The sequence below is a fragment of the Ursus arctos genome, unplaced genomic scaffold (assembly GCF_023065955.2).
Source record: "Ursus arctos isolate Adak ecotype North America unplaced genomic scaffold, UrsArc2.0 scaffold_8, whole genome shotgun sequence".
Classification (NCBI taxonomy): Eukaryota; Metazoa; Chordata; class Mammalia; order Carnivora; family Ursidae; genus Ursus; species Ursus arctos.
In genome coordinates this window covers 15720976-15740557 of record NW_026623100.1, presented here as the reverse complement: position 1 = coordinate 15740557, position 19582 = coordinate 15720976, and the positions used below count along the sequence as shown (strand labels likewise).

Here is a 19582-nt window from a genome sequence, read left to right as displayed (position 1 = left end):
ATCCTTAAAACAAACAACATTAAGAACCCACAGAGATTTGAACATTGAGTAAGAAACCAAATGTTGAACAGGGCTTATGCTGTTGTGTCATTTTAGGAGACATTGTGAGGCGCCTGGGTGGCTCAGTAGGTAAACATCTGCCTTCGGCTCAGGTCATGATCCAGAGTCCTGGGATCGAGCCCCGTGTCAGGCTCTCCTTCTCCCTGCCTCTCTGTCTACTTGTGCTCCCTCTCTCTTTGCCAAATAAATAAATAAAATCTTTAGATGGAGACATTGTCAGTTCCAGGGACCCCCAGCCCTGGGGAGTTTCTCCAAGCATGGAATTTTCCCTGAGAGTCAGTGTTGAATAGCAGACACCCCTGAGAACCCTGAGCCACCTCAGGGCTGAGCTGACCGGCAGAGGGGAGGACGTCTAAATTGGGTGAGAGTTAGGGGTTTTGATATTCAATTAAACTAGACTTTTTATTACAGAATATGGGGTTATTTATTAACAGTCACGAGTAAATAGAAAGCTGTGGAATCTGCCTGTGATTTTGTCGGAAGAACATGAGTTGCTAGGGCTCTTCTGAGCCTCTGCTCACACCCTCCTGAGGTAGCTGGTCAAACGCATGGATTCCACTTGTTAGGTGCTAAGTACCGCTGTGTCCTTGAGGGAGCCTTCTTGACTCCTCTGTCCCTGCTTCCTAGTGGCCCACTGCCCTGCGCGGCCCTGGTGCCCATTCTAGGCCTGAGGTGGCCAGCAAGTGTTTGTAAGGAGGATGAAAGGGGAGCTGTGGGCAGCTGGGTCTGCTGCACTAGCGACTCGCGGTGAAGGGCAGAGGAGCAAGAAAGCAGACCACGAGGATGCATGCGTGCGTGCGTGACGACAGTGTGGAAGGGCAGTGGTTGTGTGCATTGGTGGGAGCCCCCAAAGGGGTCAGCCCCAAGGTACCCTACCCCGCACTGGGCCTCTCCTGGGGTATCTGTTGCCCATGGGGTGGAAGGTCAGCAATACAGCTTCATGTAAATGAGCCTGGGCAGAGACCGTGTTCTGTTTCTGGTTGCCCTCACCAGCGTGCGCTTGCTGAAAGCTTGCCTTTGGATTCATTGATTGGCAGGGCAGGGCAAAGTCTATTTGGCTCTCAGCCTTGGCTGTACATCAGAATCACCTAGAGGGTTTTGAAGCTCCCAGCGTCCAGGCTCCACCCAGACCAATTACATCAGAATCTCTGGGGCTGGACCCGGGCAGCAGGACCTTTTAAAGCTTCCCCTCCTTTCCCCACCAGAAGCTGAGGCCGGGAGCCAGAGATGTACCGGAACCCTGGCCCTTCCTGCTACCTGCCCTGGCCGAATCCTGGCTGACCCCTGAGCGCTCCCGCAGAACACTGTCCTGGGGCTTAACGAGCAGGTGAGAGGCTCGGGGTGAGCCCCCGCCTCTGCGAGGCTGCGTCTGTCTGTGCCTCCGGATGTAACCATGGTCACAGCAGCTCAGGCTGAGATTTACGAGGCAAAATTTTCTCTCTTCATAAAAATGTCCTATGTTCCTGTCATGAAGGGTAATTGAGGCTTTCAGCTTCTGTGTCACAGTCCTCTCCCATCTCCTCGTGTGCCTGGTGGCATCGCCCACGGGGAATTAAGTCATAGTCTCCGGCAGTGAGTAACAGAGGCTGCGAAGTGGACCCCCAGGCCCAGTGAGTCAGCCAGGACCCGGGTCCCTGGAGAACTGCTCCTCCCGCCCCTGGCCCACGCTTCCCCCAGACTGTGCCCAGCAGGCCAGCATCGAAGGAGAAGTTGGGAATGGCTCTGCTTCCTCTGTCTGTGAAAGGAGGCGACTGCATTTACTTCTCGGGGGTCATGAATATGAAAACCTGGAGCCCACTGGATGGGGGTTCATTTGAGCCACCTGCCTGCTGCTTTTGGTTCTACTGTCCGTCCTTCCCCACCAGGCCCCACAGGCTCACACAAACTCAGTTTTACCTGCAGCAGGAGCCAAGTAGGTCCCGTGAGCTGAATTCCACGCGACTGGGAGTTGGGGCCGAGGCTGACATTGTTGGGGGAATGTAGGCCCATCCCCTTTACCTGCCAGGAAGCCCTTATCTCTTTGAGCAGCCAGGCCAGCCCGAGGGCCGCTGTCATCCTAACGTCCACGAAGCTGCCCTGGCTCGCAGCTGCTGCGTGCTCCGGGAATTTGGATTCTGGATTTCTCGGTCCTCGTCCAGGGAGCACGGGACTGTACAGCCCGTGTCTCTGGATGCCCCTCCCCCAGTTCCACTATGTCCCTGGCCCAGCTCTGCCTCATCAAGGTGGGCAACAAAGATAGGGCAACAAATCTCATCAGGTGTCAAGGACATTTTGTGTGTGCTCTTTGTATATTTGATCTGGGTGAAAAATTGTATTATTTTTGTTTTAATTTACGTTTGTTCCAGTTCTAACCCCACCACTCTATTTTGTTTTCCTTCTACTCTCGACCCAGAGACATACCTAATTTTGCTAGCATGCGATGAGCTTTACAGTTTACAAAGCACCCTCACATATAAGAGTGAATGCAGTCCTCCCATCCAGAAGATGGGGTTTGCTTATTGTTCCCACTTCAGGGACGTGGAAAGTGGAGCTAAAGACATTAAATGACCTGCCTGAGATGCAAGTGGGCTGGAATACAAATCTAATGTCCCAGCCTGTGCTGTTCTATCCACCAAAATACCTTTACTCCTGACTCTTTTTTAAAAGATTTATTTATTTATTTGAGAGAGAGAGAGAGAGTGGGGTAGGGGCAGAGGGGGAGGGAGAGAATCCCCAAGCAGACTCCCAGCTGAGTGCAGAGCCCAACACAGGGCTCGATCCCAGGACCCTGAGATCATGACCTGAGCCGAAATCAAGAGTTGGCCACTTAACTGACTGAGCCACCCAGGTACCCTCCTCCTGACTTCTAATATGGCTCTGTGAATCTATATATTTTAAATTCTTCTCTTACTTAATACTATTTCAGGAATATGGTTACCTTTCTTTACACTGTCGTTCTGGTTATCATTTGAATAGCTGCATAATATAACATATTACCATTAATTTACTCCTCAGCTTCGGGTCATCACTCACTTAGGCCATTCTGGCTTGCTGTTTTAGAAGCAATGCTGCTGCAGCCTTTTGGGGTTAGAGCAATTCTCTTCCTCTGAATTATTTTCTTAGAGCAAATTCTCAACAGTTGGATTAAGGACTAGATGAGTATGAACATCTTTATGATCCTGATTTGCTTTGGTATTATTGACCTCCAAAGGAGCCAGACATATTCACTCATTATCCATCATTATATGCATTCATTGCTTTGTTTAGCCATCCATCCACCCATCCCTCCATCTATCCATCTGTCCGTCCATCCATCCATCCCTCCCTCCATCCATCCCTCCATCTATCTGTCTGTCCACTGGTCCAGCCATCCATCCATCCCTCCATCCATCCACCCACCCACCCACCATTTCCTCTATAAGCCTTAACTATATTGCACGAGTCCCAGAAAGAGTGTGTCCTGGTATACATGTGTGGATGTGGGTATAGTGGGGGAACTCCCTATTTCTACTCTTTTCTTAGACCAGCCCCTGTGGCTCTTTTTCCTGGCTCCCCCTGAGCAACATGTTCCCAGGCCCTGTCCCCCACTTGCTGCCCTCAACTGACTCCCTCGTTGATGCTGGCAGTCTTGGCTCCCCCAGCTTCCCTTTGCTTATTTTGGAAGGCCTGGCCATTGCTGCAGCCGCTAGAGTCATTTGGGTCCAGCTGTTTCCCCAGGGCTTGGCTGGTTGAGGGTCTGTGCCAGAGACAGCTGGCCTGAGTCGGGGGAGGTCAGGTCTCTAGGGGAGAGAAAGGCCAGCAGTAGCTCTGGGATGTCCTCAAAGGCCAGTGTCCTCTTGTGGGAGACTTGACTGTGGGTGAGCATGGCCCCAGCCTCCCCTTGGAAGGTCACAGAATGCTTTGGAGATGCTGTGCTCCCTCCCACCAATAGCCCATGGCCCACCAACCCCAAGTTGTCAGTGTGCAAATGTGTGAGCATGTGTGCTTGCGTGTGTGTGCGTGTGTGCGTTTGGGGACATTAGAGGGGACTCGTTACTTCAAGAGAATCTTGACAATGAACTTTGTTTTAATTTTAGAAAACTTGTTTCTTTATTAAATGAGTAAAATATTGCTGCAGTAGAAAGTACAGATAAACATAAAAAATCATCCCTGATTCCATCATCTTGTAGTGTCCATGCTAACATAGGGTGTACACCCTTTGGAGGGGACTGGTGTGGCTAAAGCATGGGGGCTTGACCAGGGCAAGGATGGGATGAGGCTGGAAGGTCTGGGTCAGGCCCATGTTGTTCTGTGTCTTCAGGAGCCATGAGGAGGGAGGTCATGGGCCTTGTCCTCAAACCTAGGGTCAGAGCCCAACTCTGGCCACTTCCTGGCATGATCTTAGGCAAGTCACCCAACTTCTCTGAACTTTCACTTGCTCATTTATCAAATGGGAACAGTAGTACCTACTTTGTGGGATTAAAGGAGAATGATCCTGTCTCATGACTGGCACGTGGTAGAAGCTGTTGGATAGGTGTCAGGCCCTCTCTAGTGAGTTTGGATCTTCTCCTGTGAAGCTATATTTTAAGCAGGAAAGGGAAGAATTTCTTTCTTTTTTTAAAAAAAGATGTTATGTATTTTAGAGTGTGTGTGTCTGTGTGCGTGAGCAGAGGGAGGGGCAGAGGGAGAGGGAGAGAGAGAATCTAAAGCAGAGTCCCCGCTGAACGCAGAGGCCAACATGGGGCTTAATCTCATGACCCTGAGGTCATGACCTGAGCTGAAATCAAGAGTCAGACACCCAACTGACTGAGCTACCCAGGCACCCCAGGAAGAATTTATTTCTTATGATTGATTGCTGTGAGGCCATATTTTAAGCAGGGAAGGGAAAAATTGATTTCTTCTGACTGATTGACTGAAAACCATTTGTAGAGTCATGGAAGTGGTAAGGTGTGAGGGAATATCGCTCTTACAGACTGCTGGAGAGGGGGGAGTTTCATTGGTACATTTTCCTGGAGAGCAGCTGGGTGTTATGCAAGAGAAAATGCCTACCCTTTAGTGCGGCAATGCTGTTGTAAATAACTTCCCTGGTGGAGATTATCAGTCAGGATGCATGTACAACAGTATTCATTCATAGTGTTGTTTTCAGTGTCAAAATGGCAGATAAGCCAATGTCCAACAGGCTTCTAATGCTGACGCATCCTTCGGATGGGAAAAACTACCAACGACGGATGAAGTTTAGATCTAGGTTTATTAGCATGAAAAAATGTTTGCAGTATATTGTTGAATGAAAATAACAGGTTACAAAAGAGTGGATCGTATTTGTAAAAATTAGGTACCCATATGTGTGTAGAAAATGTTGGGAGAGATTTCTAAGACCCTCATCCCTGGTTTAAGACACCATTGATTCCTGGGGCGCTGGGGTGGCTCAGTTGGTTAAGCGTCAGACTCTTGATTTTGGCTCAGGTCATGATCTCAGGGTCATGAGATCAAGCCCGGTGTTGGGCTCTAAGCTGGGCGTAGAATCTGCTTAAGCTTCTCTCTCCCTCTGACCCTCTGCACTCTCTCTCAAAAAAAAAAAAAAAAAAAGTAAAAACGGACACCATTGATTCCTTAAACGAAGTCCCCTGAGGCTAGCTTCAGGCATTAGTTACTGACAGCCAAAAGCCACAGGACCAATTCAGAAACAAGCTCATCAGCTTACAGGGTTCATGTTCTTCAGAATGCTCCTGGGATCAGGAAACAGATGCCTTCCTGCCTCGGTTTCCCCAGGGTAGGGCGGGGGGAAGCATCTGAAGGAGACCGGCCGCTCCCAACCCTGTAAGCCAAGGAGAACTCAGGCTTTCTGGGGGCAGAAGGCACCACGGTTAAACCCCACTCTTTTCACTCACTCGTGGGAACTGAGAGAGTCAAGGTCAACTCTGACCTTGGGACGTCGGCCCCAGAGTATTTGTGGAGCTCCTACTATGTGCAATGCAAGTGAGCGGGGTGTACAGAGATAAGTGAGCCACAGTTCTTGCCCTTAAGGAGTGCAGTTGGGGTAGGGAGGACAAAACAACTGGTAGGAAGAGAAGGGGTGTCCCTGAGAAGGAAGGGGGTGCCCTGCTTGGGGGACTTGGGAAAGGCCTCGCTGAGGAGGTGATTCTGAGCTGCGCTTGTAGGGTGAAGACACGGTGTGGGTAGGCACCAGGCATTGGACTGGGGAAGCAGCACGTGTGGGGCAGAGGCACTGAAAGCCTGTGGGTCTCAGAAAGCCTCCCCCTCTTGGCTCCTCTGGCCTCTGCTTCCTACTCTCCAGCAGCCGCTTTCTCTGCTTTCCAGCCTCCAGGCCCCAGCTAGGCTTCTGCGAAGGGAGACCGTGGGACTGAAGCTGGGATCTTAGTCTCCATGCTCATTTCCCGAGTCCTGTGCCCACTCCCGGCTTTGTGAATTGCATTGGGGGGCAGGAGCAGGGGACAACTGTATGGACAAGGTTGACACGCACTGGGCAGAGGGCAGTTCCCAGAAAGAGGGTGGGTGCAGTGCTGAGAGCTCCCTGTACTACTAAAAGGTGGTTCCAGAGGCTGATGCCTGAAGAGCCCAGGGCCCTGCTAGCTTTAAGACACGAGCTTGTGATCGAAGGGCATTCTGACCCCAAATGTGTTGGGAAATCGCAGTTTTCCAGGTACGTGCTGCTGTACATGCACTCAGGGGGGTCGAGCCTACGTCCACACAGGCACGCACACACGGAACCTCACAGACCCAGAGCGAGAGGAGAAAAGTCAACTTCTGCAGTCTGACTGCTTCCTCCCAGGATCGTCAGCACAAACAATGCGCGGTGACTCATCGCCTGTGACTCACAGCGCTGCGGGGCCTAAGGTCCTGCCGGCAAAGGGCAAACGGCTCATTATTTGTCCTTTATGTTCTCTGAGTTGGAGGATCCCCCCAGCCTGGCCTGAACCTCCATCCCAGGTGAGCCTGGCGGGGAGCAGCTCATTAATTTAGGAAGTAGAAGAGCACCCTAGGGACACTCTCCTGACCTGTGCTGTGGGGGCGGCGGCAGGGGTGTTACTTTATGAAAGGATTTACAGAAGATGTATTTCAACACAGCATTCCCCACTAGGCATTCAGAACAGGGTATGATTTCCCAAAAACCCAATTTCCTGGCATCCTTTCAGGAATCTGCTGGTTGTGCAAAGTGAAGTTGGTGTGTTGGGGGTGGGGTGGGGAGGAGTATCTTGGTGGGGGAGGGTAGAGCCACAGAAATTTCCAGCTGAAAGAAAGGGCCAGAGAGGGTCCTGAACTGTTGGGGCCACATCCTACCGCCATCTTGGGCACGGTAGCATTGCTGGCCTCTGCCAGCTCCCCTTCCCCTCTGCCCTACCTCACCTTCCTCCTCACCTGGCCCCCGGCTCACAGCTGTGGAGACTTGGGGAGAAGCTGCCCTCGTCCTTGCTGGCAGCCTGAGTCTCTTCAGCTGTGCCTCAGAGCCGGGCTCCAGGGGGTCAGATTCCTTCCCTGCCATCAGAGTCTCTCCTACGTTCACTGTGGGCCTGTGATGTTCAAGGGTGATGGGGACATGCCACAGGCTGGCTGTTTAGCCAGGAGCCAAGAGTCCCACGTAGAGTGCCTCGGGAAGGAGGGCTTTACGTTCTTATCCTGGGGTGGAGGTGCAGGGAAAGGCTGCCATTCAGGGGGCATGCTTCCATTTAGAAAAGATGTTGCTGTATTCTAGACCAGGCTCGCCCAGTTCTGGACAGCCAGATACCCAAGTGTGAGGCCAGTCGTCACCCGTGGTTCTGGGAGAAGGTGTGGCTGGGTATTTTGATCCATCTGGGCCGGGGTCCAGCCCTGTGGGCACATGGAGCTGAGCTGTGTCACCTTCTCCCGTGGCCAGAGAGATAAGGAGCTTGGCAGTTGCTTGATGAAGTGGTGGTGGCTGTGGTCGGCAGGGCAGCAGTGGCTAACTGTGCATACTAAGCCTGTGGCCCTTTTAGGAGACTGAAGATCTGCTCTTGAGCCCTTCCCTCTGAGGGTTTGAGTTACTGAAACAAATCAGGTATACCAGATAGTCCTGGGACTGAGGCCAGCAGCGTGGAAGCACTAAGTATCTCTGACATCGATGTCATTGTAAGATAAAAGGAGACAGAAGTAATGTGCTTGCCCACTTGACCAAGAGGGACGAGCGTGCTCTGGCCTGATGTCTATATAATGAAAGGATTTCGGAACCAGGAGTTCAAGTCCAGCCTGGCATGAACCCCATGGCCTACAGTGACTCTGGAGAAGGTCCCCTATGTTCCTTGAGGACCCACAGCCCAGCCAGTAGCTTTGGTGAGCACAGCCACCAGCAGATTTAAGGATCAAAAGTTTTTATAATCTGAATGAAAACTATAAGGAACCATGCACTTACTCTGTATTTCGAGTTGGTCAAGTGGTTGTTCAGCCAATGTACCAATGAAGATGGGCTAGATTATGCTACAGTAGCGAACAGCTCTAAAACTCTCAGTGGTTTAAAACAACAAGTAAACAACACAGTTTATTTTTTGCTCACAATAACGTCATCACGGGTTTGTAAGGGCTTGGTCTGCTGTTGGTCAGGGACTGGGGCAGCCATAATTGGGCACATTGACAGTTGTCATGGACAAACACATACCACCTCTAAAACTGTCTTGCTGGAAGTGACACCTGTCATTTCCACTCACACGGCACGTCACACAGCTCCACCCGGATTCAGGTGGCTGGGGAGGTACACCCTTTCCAAGTGTCCAGAAGGAGAGAGAGCCAGAGCATTCGAGAACAGCCCCAGTGACTTCCACACACAACCAGAGGGCATGGCTTGCAGCAGGTTTCTGGTACAGATTCTATTTGCCCCGGAATTCTGAGGGGGGCAGAGCACCATGGCAGGAATCAGGGCAGTCTTCCTGGAGGAGTTGAGATCCGAGGTTAGCTTTGAAGGACAGCCTATCTTTCAGACCTACTGATCTAGACATGAGGAGGAGGAGATCAGAGGGAGCAGCCTGAAAGAGGAGATTTGGAAGGAGACCCCATCTGCTGGCCGTACGGGTCTTGTACTCATATCTCCTTCTGACCCTGGTGTCTCCAAGCTTTAGGACTCATGGGGAAGAGGAACAAAAGAAGAGGCTGGGCTGGGGTCAAGGAGAGATGAAAAGTCTGGTGGTTGCTGACCAGATGAGGAGAGGAGACAGGGCAGAGGCCCCTCTCGTCTTGTGCTTCGCTGCAGGCCGGGCACCCGGCACCGTGTGAGCCTGCTACAGCCATGCGCATCTCTGGGCACGAGGAGGTGCCTGTTCAGAGAGGGGATCTGGCCCGATTTGTGGCTATGCTATCTGTCCCTCCGTGACTCCTCCAGGCTATGGGCCCCAGTCACCCCTAGAACCAAATAAAGGACCTTATTTGAGAGAAAGAGACAGAGGGGGAACTGAGTCCTAGGCGGCTCCACCCGTCAGTCAGCCAGAAGAAGCAGTGGCTGAGGGGCAGTCGTGTAATTCTGTGGGGAGCAGCATGAGGCAGCTGGAGAAGGGAAGACAGGGCCTCGCTGGGAGCTGTTCCAGTCTGGAGGAGGTGTGGCCCTTACCTCCGAGACAGCCACAGGCAATGCCTTCGGGGCATCTCTTGTCTGAAATGGGGGACGTTCCATCCTGTTTCCCATCGTTCATAGCAGTTAATTAACGTTGGCGACAGGAAACCTAGGTGGGCAGAGAAGTCTGGGACTTCATTTGACTCCCAAGCGGGGCCACTCACAAGAAAAGCCTTCAGCCTGGCCTATCTCTAACTGCCAGGTTGTTGCAAGGAATAGATGAGCTCTTTGATGAAAAAGTGCTAAATCATATGAACAACATTAATTATAGATAATTTAAAAACCAGGGCCTACTACAGCTTCTTTGCTTGATGTCAAGACCCCAGGAGTAGTCTAAAGACTGGACCTCTCCTTCCCCTAGGCATGGTCACCCAGGGCCAATACTCTGGGAGCAGGTATTCTCCTGCAGGGCCAGCTTCTGAGGAGTGAGGAATAAAGGAAAGGTAGCCGACCCCTGTGCTGAGGAAGGGTGGGCAGGGTGGGGATGGACAGGGGCCCTGGGAACTGGGAAAGAGGAATAGGGCACAGCACCTCCTGGAGCAAAGCTGATGGAAGGGGCTCAGTACTGTGTCCTGGGGTGGGAAGCAAGAGAACAAAGTTAGGATATTGGTGGTAGAAATCCTATATGGCAGGAGACTGAACTTGCAGCGAACAGGGACAGCAGAAGGGAAATAATGGAGAACATGGTGGCCCGAGCAGAAGGCTGGTCTCCTCAGCCTCAGACCAGGGGTGCCCCCGCCCCTCTGCCCTGAGGGGCTGCGTGTGTGATGATGGCGAAGGTAGGGCTGGGGCAAGAGAGGGGTTGGCTTGGGGAACAGAGACCAGGCTCCAGGGATTGGGCAGCAGACCAGACACAAGGGCCAGGCGTTGGCAACCCCACCCCTGCCCCTGAAACTGTACGTTTACAGCAAAGAACTATTTGACTCTTCCTCAGAGTGGTGCCTATGCCCGCAAAACTGTCGCCTATCTTATCTCGTCCAGTCACTATTAGACGCACCCTGGGCCGTGAGTAGGGGAGGCTGGCTTTGCCTCTGCAGGGAAGGGGGATGGTCTTCACCCCCTGCACAGACCCCCTAGTGGGCCCAAGGGCGGGACTGCCTGCCCAGGCTTCATAAAGAAGCCCTAATGCACCCAATGATAATGATAGCTACTCACTGTCATCTAGTGCTGGCCTCTGCTCTGGGGACTCTGCAGCTGGAAGGCCTCACCACAGCCCTGCCGTTACCACCCCCAGTCCCTGGATGGGAAGACAGGCACGGACAGGTGGTGGTACTTGGGCAGGAGGGGGCAGCTGGATTCCCAGCCTGACTGTCCAGCTCTCTCGGGCCTGTGCTCCAGCCCCAGTAGGAACTGGTCTCCTGGAGCTTTTCCCTTGTAGCTGACAAGTCCTTAACTCCCAGCAGGGGCAGGTGCTGTGAGGGCTCCTGGCACAGGAGGGGAGAGGCCAGCCGGGTAGAGGGGTCGCGGGGATCCGAGGGGTGGACAGGGCATGGGTCCAAGGGTGGGGGTCGGGGTGTGAGAGGGAGGGAGGAGCTGGGAGTGGGGGGCCAGGGGACACTGACAGCAGATGCAGGCCCCATTTGGCATATAAGCACATAAAAGTAAGCCTCAGTGGACAGAGGCCATGTCCTGGAGACAGCCCTGCTTTGGATTTTTGTGTTTTGAATAAGTTACTGAAACACTCTGAGCCAGGCCAGGGGAGGGTGGGTTCTGGGCTGCTCCTGACAGAATCCTAGTTGGGCCCTTGTGGCCCACGATGTCAGAGACAATCTGAACACGGTGTAAGTTCCAAAGAAGAAAGAAATTCACCTACCATACTGGAATGGGGGACGCTCAGAGAGGAAGGGCAGGAGCCCCTCAAACTCAGGGAGGTGCTGCCTTCAGAGAGGCCTCAGGGGGTCTTCTGGAATGCTATTCTAGGCACACAACAGGCTTGGCTCAAGAGGCCAGGGAGGGGGGCCAGGATACCACTTCTGGTGGTTTCCACTCCTGCTGCCTCTCTCTCCTGGATGGCTGTTGATTCCACACCTTCCTCTCCATTCCTACCATCATACTGTTGTCCAGGCCTCCTTGCTTCTTACTTGGGTCATTGCAATAGCTCCCAGTAGCTCTCCCTGCCCCCAGTCTCTCCCCGTCGATGCCTTCCCCTGATCTGTCCTCCACACTGCAGGGTTTTTTTCTGAGAAGCAAATGATCTTATCACATTCTCCTGCCTAACACCCGTCAGTAGCTCCCTACAGCTCTTGGGATCAAGCACGAGCTCCTTAGGCTGCCCCCTAGGCCTTCATGCTTTGCCCTCACTTAGCCTCAGCCTCATGCCTGGTGTCCCTCTTCACTTTATATTCATTCCATTTCAAACCCTGCAGGTTTCCCTGTACCATACCTCTGTACCGTTGCCTATTCTGTCCCCTCTGCCTGAATGTTTTTTGTTTTTTTTTTGTGTGTGTGTCTTTCGGTTTGCCTCTTCAACTCCTCTTCATCCTTCAAAACCCAGTGTAGAGCCATCCCCTCTGTGAAACTCTCCTTGACCTCCTTGACCCAGGAAAATGTTTTCTTCCCTGACCTGCTCTCTTAGCCTTATCTCAGTGAGGTTTTGTTGTCTGTCTCCCCTACTAGACTAAGAATTCCTGGAGGGAAGTTCCTTGAGCTCGGTCATGCTCAGCACAGAGCCAAGCACATGGCATGGCCCAGAAGATGTTTACTGAGTTGAATTTAATTCAGAGACAGAAGGAGATTTAGCTCCCATTAGGAAGACACTGGCCTTTCCTCAGGAAGGTCTGACTTGCTGAGGGAAAAAGGCTGCCCTTTCTTACCATGGGAGCTCGTAGGACATCCAAATACGAACCAGTGTAGGAGTACACATCAAGTATTAATGTGGCACCAACTGGTTCCCAAGTGGAATTCTAGAAACTTGAAGTTGAAAGGGGCCCTGAGATCCAGTATTCTTGTTTACATGCAAGGAAACTGAGGTCCCAAGAAGTACACCCTCCCCCCCCCCACACACATCCAGGTAGTGAGTGACTCAGGTGGGTCAAGAAGACAGGTCCCTGCAATCCCAGTTTGGGGACTGTGCCACTTGAAAAGCAAGCCAACCCCTCTGAGTTGGCACCCCGGACTCGGCCTCTGTCCCTCACCTCCACAAGGAGAACATGGCCTCTGCCCCCACAGGGGAGTCAGGGTGGGCGTCCTGCGGCACCATGCCACCGTGCCAGCGGCAGATCTTCACAGAGGCGAGGCCCCCCTCATGCTCTGCACAGGGAAGGTGCCAGCACCGAGGCCATGCAGCTCAGAATAAGGAAGTTTCTCGGAGGCAAGGAGCCAGTTTTTATAACAGGAACTGCGGTTTCCTGAGAACACTGTGTTCCCTGAGAACTCCCCTCCTCTCTCTAGAGCCCTGTCCACCCCCACGCCCCTCCACGCAGGCCCCATTACTGCAGGGCTAGCCTCTGCTTCCAGTTCTGTGTCCCCAGCCACAACCTCCTTCCTGGGACCCATTCCCACTGGCCCACTGGACCTTGACCTTGGCTGTCACATCCTCATCCCAAAGACCAAAGGTCTAAAGTCATGCTCTGGTCTTCTGGGTGACACCTAGGAGGTTTGTCAGAGCGGCCTTGTTGCCGTGAGAGCTGGTGTTCTAGGACAGGAAAGGGTCTGATCTAAGTCCAGGTGCATGTTAGCTCCACAGGGCACAAGACACACTCTCCCTCTCCACCTCTCCACTACAGCAGCTCCCCCCTCCCCTGCCCCATCCTCTGTCCTCCAGCCTCCAGTTCTCTTGGCCTTGTCTCCCTACTGAGTTAAGTGCTGTTGGGGTTGGGGGCCACGTGTCGGGACATGCTTGGGCTTTTTAGCTGCAAACTCCCAAGGGCCAAAGATACAACCTTTTTATCTCAGAGAATGAAGGACACAGCCGACCCTCCCTTTTCTCTTTCTTTTTTTTCTTTTTGCAGTATAGCTACCAAGACCCACTCTAGATGACATGGCGAGTTGGAGATGGCCATAAGATGGGTGTTAGATCAGATGACCCGGAAGTACCCAAATCGTTCCCAACCTTCCAGCCCCTCACAGAAAAAGGTAAAGGGAAGTAATAGCATACTGTGTTGCTGGCTGGAGCTTTGACCCCAGACTTAGGCAGCAACACCAAATGACCTTTTCCTTAGGTAGTTAGGCCCCAGAGCCTTGCACCCAAGAGCCCTTTCCCCCTAAGGCCACACCCGCATCTCAGGTGAGCAGAGGCCAGCACAGAAGCAGTGGGGACCCCAGGGGGTGGGCCTTCCTGGAACAGGTGCGGGCTCACCTTGTCCAAATGGAGCAGGTGGGGCTGAGGGAAGAAGGGGGTGGGAGAAAGAGCTGTCTAGGGCTACTTGCGACAAGCCAGGTGAGGGCACATACAGAGAAACATCTGTTTGAAGGGGGAGCTATCCATGGGCCTTTCCTCTTTGGGCTGAGCCCCCAGCTCAGCACTGCTCTGACTTGGCCTGCAAGGGGCCAGGCCTTAGGGCACTAGGTCTTTTATTTATTTATTTATTTACAATTTTATTTATTCATTTGACAGAGAGAGAGAGAACACAAGCAGGTAGAGGGAGAAGCAGGCAGAGGGATAAGCAGGCTCCCCACTTAGCTAGGAGCCTAATGCGGGACTCGATCCCAGGACCCTGGGATCAAAACCCAAGCCAAAGGCAGACACTCAACCAACTGAACTACCCAGGCGCCCGGCACTAGGTCTTTTAAAGAGACAGAGTGATGTCAACCCACTAACACAGTGGCCCAAAGGACATCCTTGAATTGGCCCAGGAGGGCTGTGGGAATGGACAGAGAGAACTGTTTCCCTCCCCAGGGCCAACGGCCACACCCATACCTCCCCCCAGCCCTAACATGCCCGTCTGACTTCTTCATTCCTTCTTTCCTTCCTTCCTTCCCTCCCTCCCTTCCTTTTGCTTGTTTTATTATTGTTTTTTTGTCTGGCAGACTGCTTCCATGAAGGCCCTGGAGGCCATTTTCTTTTTACCAAGTTGTCTAGGCTCATTATGGAGACTCAGGTGACAGATGGGGAAGGTCTAGAGGGTTCTGCATTGCCTGCCTTCTTAGAGGAGGTCCAGGATGCCTGGTGACCTCTGGAACTGTGGCATTGTATCCTAAGTGAATGATGTTCTTTTCCCACATCTCAGATTTCTCCAGTTTCTCCAAATTCACCCCCCCCCCAAATATATATGTATATTACTCAGATAAAATGGAGTTGCAAGGCAGTTGGTGTCGTGGAAAAGTGGCAGCTCTGGGCTGTAATCTCTGTTTTCTCACTTCCTGGCTATGGAGAGCTTGGACAAGTTCCTAGCAACTTGGGCCTGGGTTTGCTCATTTGCAAGACAGGGGCGTTGTCCTCCCGGTGGCTGTGATAATCACTGTGATGCCCTGTGGGGACAACCTGGGTTCTGCCCCCGCAGCAGATGTAACAGTTACTCTAGATTAGAAAAGAAATGCAAATAATAGTGATAATAAAGACTGACAGGTAGAGAACACTTAACTATATGTCAGACACTCAACCAAGGATTTAAATCTAATCCTATTCAATCCCAGAATAGCTCTGTAGGGTGGGGGCTAGTGAGCCCCATTTTACAGAAGGAACCCAGGACACAGAGAGGCAAGTAACTTGTTCAAGAAGTAGAGTCAGGATTCAAACCCAGACACCCTGACTCCAGAGTGGTTATTTTACGAAGGGGCAGCAAAAAGGGGCAGAAGTGAAGCTGGGTACGTATCAGTCATGGCCCAGAGGTTTGTCTGTTGTTAAAGATGGGAACCCTGTGAAGCATTTGGTAAAGATCTCATTGGGGAGGTAGTCCCCCCACTCCTTGGCTGCAGACAGGGCTTCCTGAGCCATCCCACGTGGATGCTGGGTAGAGAGAGTAGCCTCCCCTATCTTTCAGAGTCCCTGTTGAAAGAGCTCATTCAGCTTCTCACCCAGCTCTGATGCGTCCCAGGCAGCCCAGACCCAGCCAGTTGTGGGCGGGTGTGGGGGTGGGGGGCACTCGGGGAGTGGTGGGCAGGGCCTCGTATCTCGGAATGTGCGGATTTGAGAGAGGAGCTGGGATGGCAGCACTGCTGACTTGCAAAAGATATCTGTTGGCATTCGGACAGAGTGAAGGAAAGCTTGTGATTGTAGCCGTAAATCAAACGTGGACAGAGGAAAAACCGTCAGACTTTTTGTAGTTATTTTGTACAGAAGAGGTGGAAAAACACAGCTGTGGTGTGAGAGCTGGGCTGGCTGGATGTTGGCAGAGGTGGGACTTGCAGAGTGGGGTGTGGGGGGTCCCCGGCCCCAGAAAGCTATTGCAATGGCCCTCGCTTTCAGGATCGCCCCTTCCCAGAGAAGTAGGGCCCTTCCTCATGGGCGCTGTCCTGGCGGATACCTGAAAAGGCCCGGTGTATCTTTAGCGCTCTTGCTTGCCTCTTTGTGGGTTTCGAGTTCGGGCTCTGCCACTTAGAGCCCTGTGCCCTTTGGCAAGCCCCTTAAAAGTAAAGGACTGTATGCAGCTGGTGCCTGCCATATGCCAGCTCCTGGGGTTGGCCTTCTCACTGGAATGTAGCTTCTTCCTCACTAAGACACCTGATTTAATTCAAGCATCTGCTCCCTGCTCCCCCTCCCCCCTCCCCCCTTACCCCCCCCCCCCACCTCCCAGCCTCCTGCTTCAGCCCAGGTTGGGCCCATCCTTAGCTTCAGAAGGTGGGTCCTGATTGGCTCCAGCCAATCGTGGTGGTCCCGTTCCTTTGGCTTGTGATGGGTTTAGGCATGGATATGTAACCCAATCCTGGCTAAGGAGATGTAAGAGGAAGTCTGTTGGGCGTGCTCCAGGGGAAGGTTTCTCACCTCGTACTCCTAGGAGGAGATGATCTCTTACTCTTCCGGATATTGTGCCCACAGCCACTGGGAGCGTCTAGCTCCCAGAGGCTGGCAACAGCGACGAGGATAGCCGAGCAGAGAGGTGGAAGGAACCTGGGGCCTCAAGCTGCTATGTTAACCATTGCTGGGGCCAGCCTACCTTGTGGTTTCCTGTTGTTGTCTAAGCCATTTTGAGTTGCGTTTTCTGTTAATGGCAATTAAGTGTCCCTACCACTTCTTGCTTCACCGAAAAATGGGTAGGTTCTAGAATTATGTTCTTTTCCCCAAGTTAAAGTGTCCAGAGGTGGGTTGCTTGGTCCCAGTGGTGTCATTCTCTTTTAGCTTTTCAGATAACCAGTCACCACCTCAGATGCAAACACATCCCTAAGGTGGGTTCAAATAACAACCAATTTGACCCTCCAACATTCAGGCCATTTTTCTGGATAGCTCTCATTAGGGCAGGTGTGTTCTCTCAGGCAGATGTAAAATGATCTTAGAACGTACCTGTCCAACAAATGTCCCTCACTGTGGGCGCCTTGCATCAGTATATGCTCTTGACTGGAATGAGATATTTTACACGCAGTGTGGTGAATTATTAAGCACCGACTGTCTAGTTTTGCCTCCGAATGTCTGTACTCCCTGAATGTATGCAGGTTGGGGACTAGAAACTCCATGATGACTGCTGGAGATCTCTGGCTTTCTAATAAGGGATCCTGGTGGATCTCTTCCATCTGGGAGTCTCCCACCTCAGTTCTTAGCCTGGGGGAGGAGCTTATTAATGTGGGACTGTCCATTCTCTCCATCAAGAGAGAAAGATTAAAGGCCTACATTCCCCCCTCCCCCACACCTCCAAGCCAGACAGCTGGGACCATTGAGATGCTTGTCCCTTTCAAAGATGCTAGGGGGTCAGGCAGTGGTCAGGGAGGGGTCCATTTCTGCTAGAGAAGACTCCCGGCCTGCGTCCCATATTTGCCTAACGCACCCTACCCAAGTAGGCCTCTGCTTAATATCCCGGGAGTCAAGTGCTCAAGTCAAACAAGCCCAGGGAGGATTAGGGAGATTGGACATGGACTGTTCCTGCTCTTACTCACAGTTCATCCCTGCTGTGGAGCTCTGTAAGGCCCAGGTTGAATCCGTGAGTGGATCCTTGGGGGAGGGCAGGGTGGCAGGAGTCCTGAGCCCAGCTGAGTCCCAGTGAGGTCAGGATGATCTGGTCTCTCCAGGGACAACCTCATCAGCCTGGGGACAGAGGTAGACCTCAGCCAAGAGAAGGCAGGGAGCTCCTTCGGACTTCACGTGCTCTGTCCTATTGTCCCGGGGCTTCTCCTTGCTCGTGGAAATGGAGCTTGTTCTCTTGGAGGCAGTGAGTGCCTTCCCTGCTACCTTCAGTTAGGAGGAAACTGAGACCAGTGACTCCTAACACAGCCTTAGAGTCTCCCTGGGTTCAAATCCCGGCTGTGCCATTACTGCTTGTATGACCGTGTGCTAGTTTCGTGACCACTGTGTCCTGCTGTCCTCATCCACAGAGTGGGGAGAAGCACAGCATCCCTCTCGGAGTGGTCAGGCCTGTTACGAGAGAACTGGCACGTGGAGAGCATTCAGATCAAGCACATGGTAGGTGTCTAAAAGACAAGAGCTGCTCTCATGACCTCAGTCATCCGGTAAGTGAAGCGTCCAGCTGGGTTCTCTCCCAGAGTTCTTTGTTATCTAATTGTAATCCCCCCGTTTGTCAGACGTGCTTGTATGCCACGGTTCTGAACATAGTCTCGATTCTCATTCAGCCCACATGTTGGCCCTGTGAGCGAGGTGGGTCCTGTCTTATTGGTTCCATTTGATCAATGACCAGAAGGTAAGGGAGCTCTGGGATCAGCTGAGCATGTGTCCGCATGTGTAAGGGGGACAGGTAGGTTTTCAGAGCCCCTCCATCTAGGCCACTGGAGGTCTCCATGAAGAGTCATGAGGAGCACAATCAGCCCTCCTAATCTAGAAAACCAAGGGTTAGAGGACCTGCAGCTGAGTCAGAGAAGGGCCAGCAGGGAGGGCCGGCTGGGAGGCGATCCTGGCACACTGGCTTGAGGGCTCTGGTCATGGAAGGGGGAAGGGCTGAGGTGGGCGGCTGGTGGTCTGGAGGCCACCCGTGGTGCTCACGGACCTCAGGTAGAACCCTGGGCAAAGCCATGAATGACGGCTCCCCAGGACTTTGTGGCAGAAGTGGGGGGTTGAGGGGCATTCAGGGCAGCTCCCCTAAATGTTTTCGCTCCTCTCTGAGCTGTGTTTGAGTGTGTCCCCTGTTGAGATGGAGTCCAGGGCTGAGGGAATGACCTGTCATACTCAAGTAGGGGGCTGATGTGCACAAGAGACCTGGACACTTCTCTTCTGGTGGCATTTAAAATATTTCAAGGAGAGGTGCCTGGGTGGCTCAGTCGGTTTAAGTGTCTAGTTCTTGATCTCAGCTCAGGTCTTGATCTCAGGGTTGTGAGTTCAAGCCCCATGTTGGGCTCCACGCTGAACGTAGAACCTACGTAACATAAGAAATATTTCCAGGGGGCTGCCTGCCTTCATCCACCACACTTCTGCCCCTGTGGCATCCCTCCCGTTCCCCTACAGCTATTCCCCAAGCTAGATTAAGCTGTTTCTTCTGAGAAGTCTTCCTCTAGACTGTCTCCTTTTACTCTGAAAACAACCTGACCAGATCAAAAAGTTTAAAAGAAAAAGCAGCCATATGACTGCCAAACATTATTATTTTTCCTGTTTTTTTCCAAACTTGGCCCAAGTGCTGGCCTGTTTTCACCCCACCATCCTGTGTCCTAGTTGTAAACCTGGCATCAGAATCCTCAGTTGCCCATTCTTATGATACGTTAAATCGGCTCAACGCTCCTTCCAGGTATGTGGGTTCCCTCTGTCTGTCTGCCCCTCTAGGTCTGTTCTCCACCTTCCCCAGCCTGCTCTGGCCCTGGTGGGGGGGCGCCCCTGGTGTCTCTCTGTGTATTTAAATTTCAGTTCCCTCTAAATCACCTCTGTAAAGGCCCTGTCCCCCAACATAGTCACATTCGGAGGTACTGGGCGTTCGGGCTCAAACATGGTTTGGGGGACCCACAATTCAGCCCACAATGTCA

General features: G+C 52.5%; 1 protein-coding gene across 3 annotated transcripts in view; it reads left to right on the top strand.

The window, feature by feature from the left end:
• The window catches only part of MCFD2 (multiple coagulation factor deficiency 2, ER cargo receptor complex subunit), a 53276-nt gene that overhangs the window by 25085 nt on the left and 8609 nt on the right, over window positions 1–19582 (top strand). For 2 of the 3 annotated variants that reach the window (XM_057309166.1, XM_057309164.1), the window contains exons 2-3: window positions 13543–13666; window positions 17993–18080. In XM_057309166.1, coding sequence (XP_057165149.1) covers window positions 13567–13666; window positions 17993–18080 — 188 coding nt within the window. In that variant the 5' untranslated portion in view covers window positions 13543–13566. Of the gene's footprint in view, window positions 1–6643; window positions 6967–13542; window positions 13667–17992; window positions 18081–19582 lie in introns of those variants that run through there. The other variant, XM_057309165.1, reaches the window with a different exon arrangement.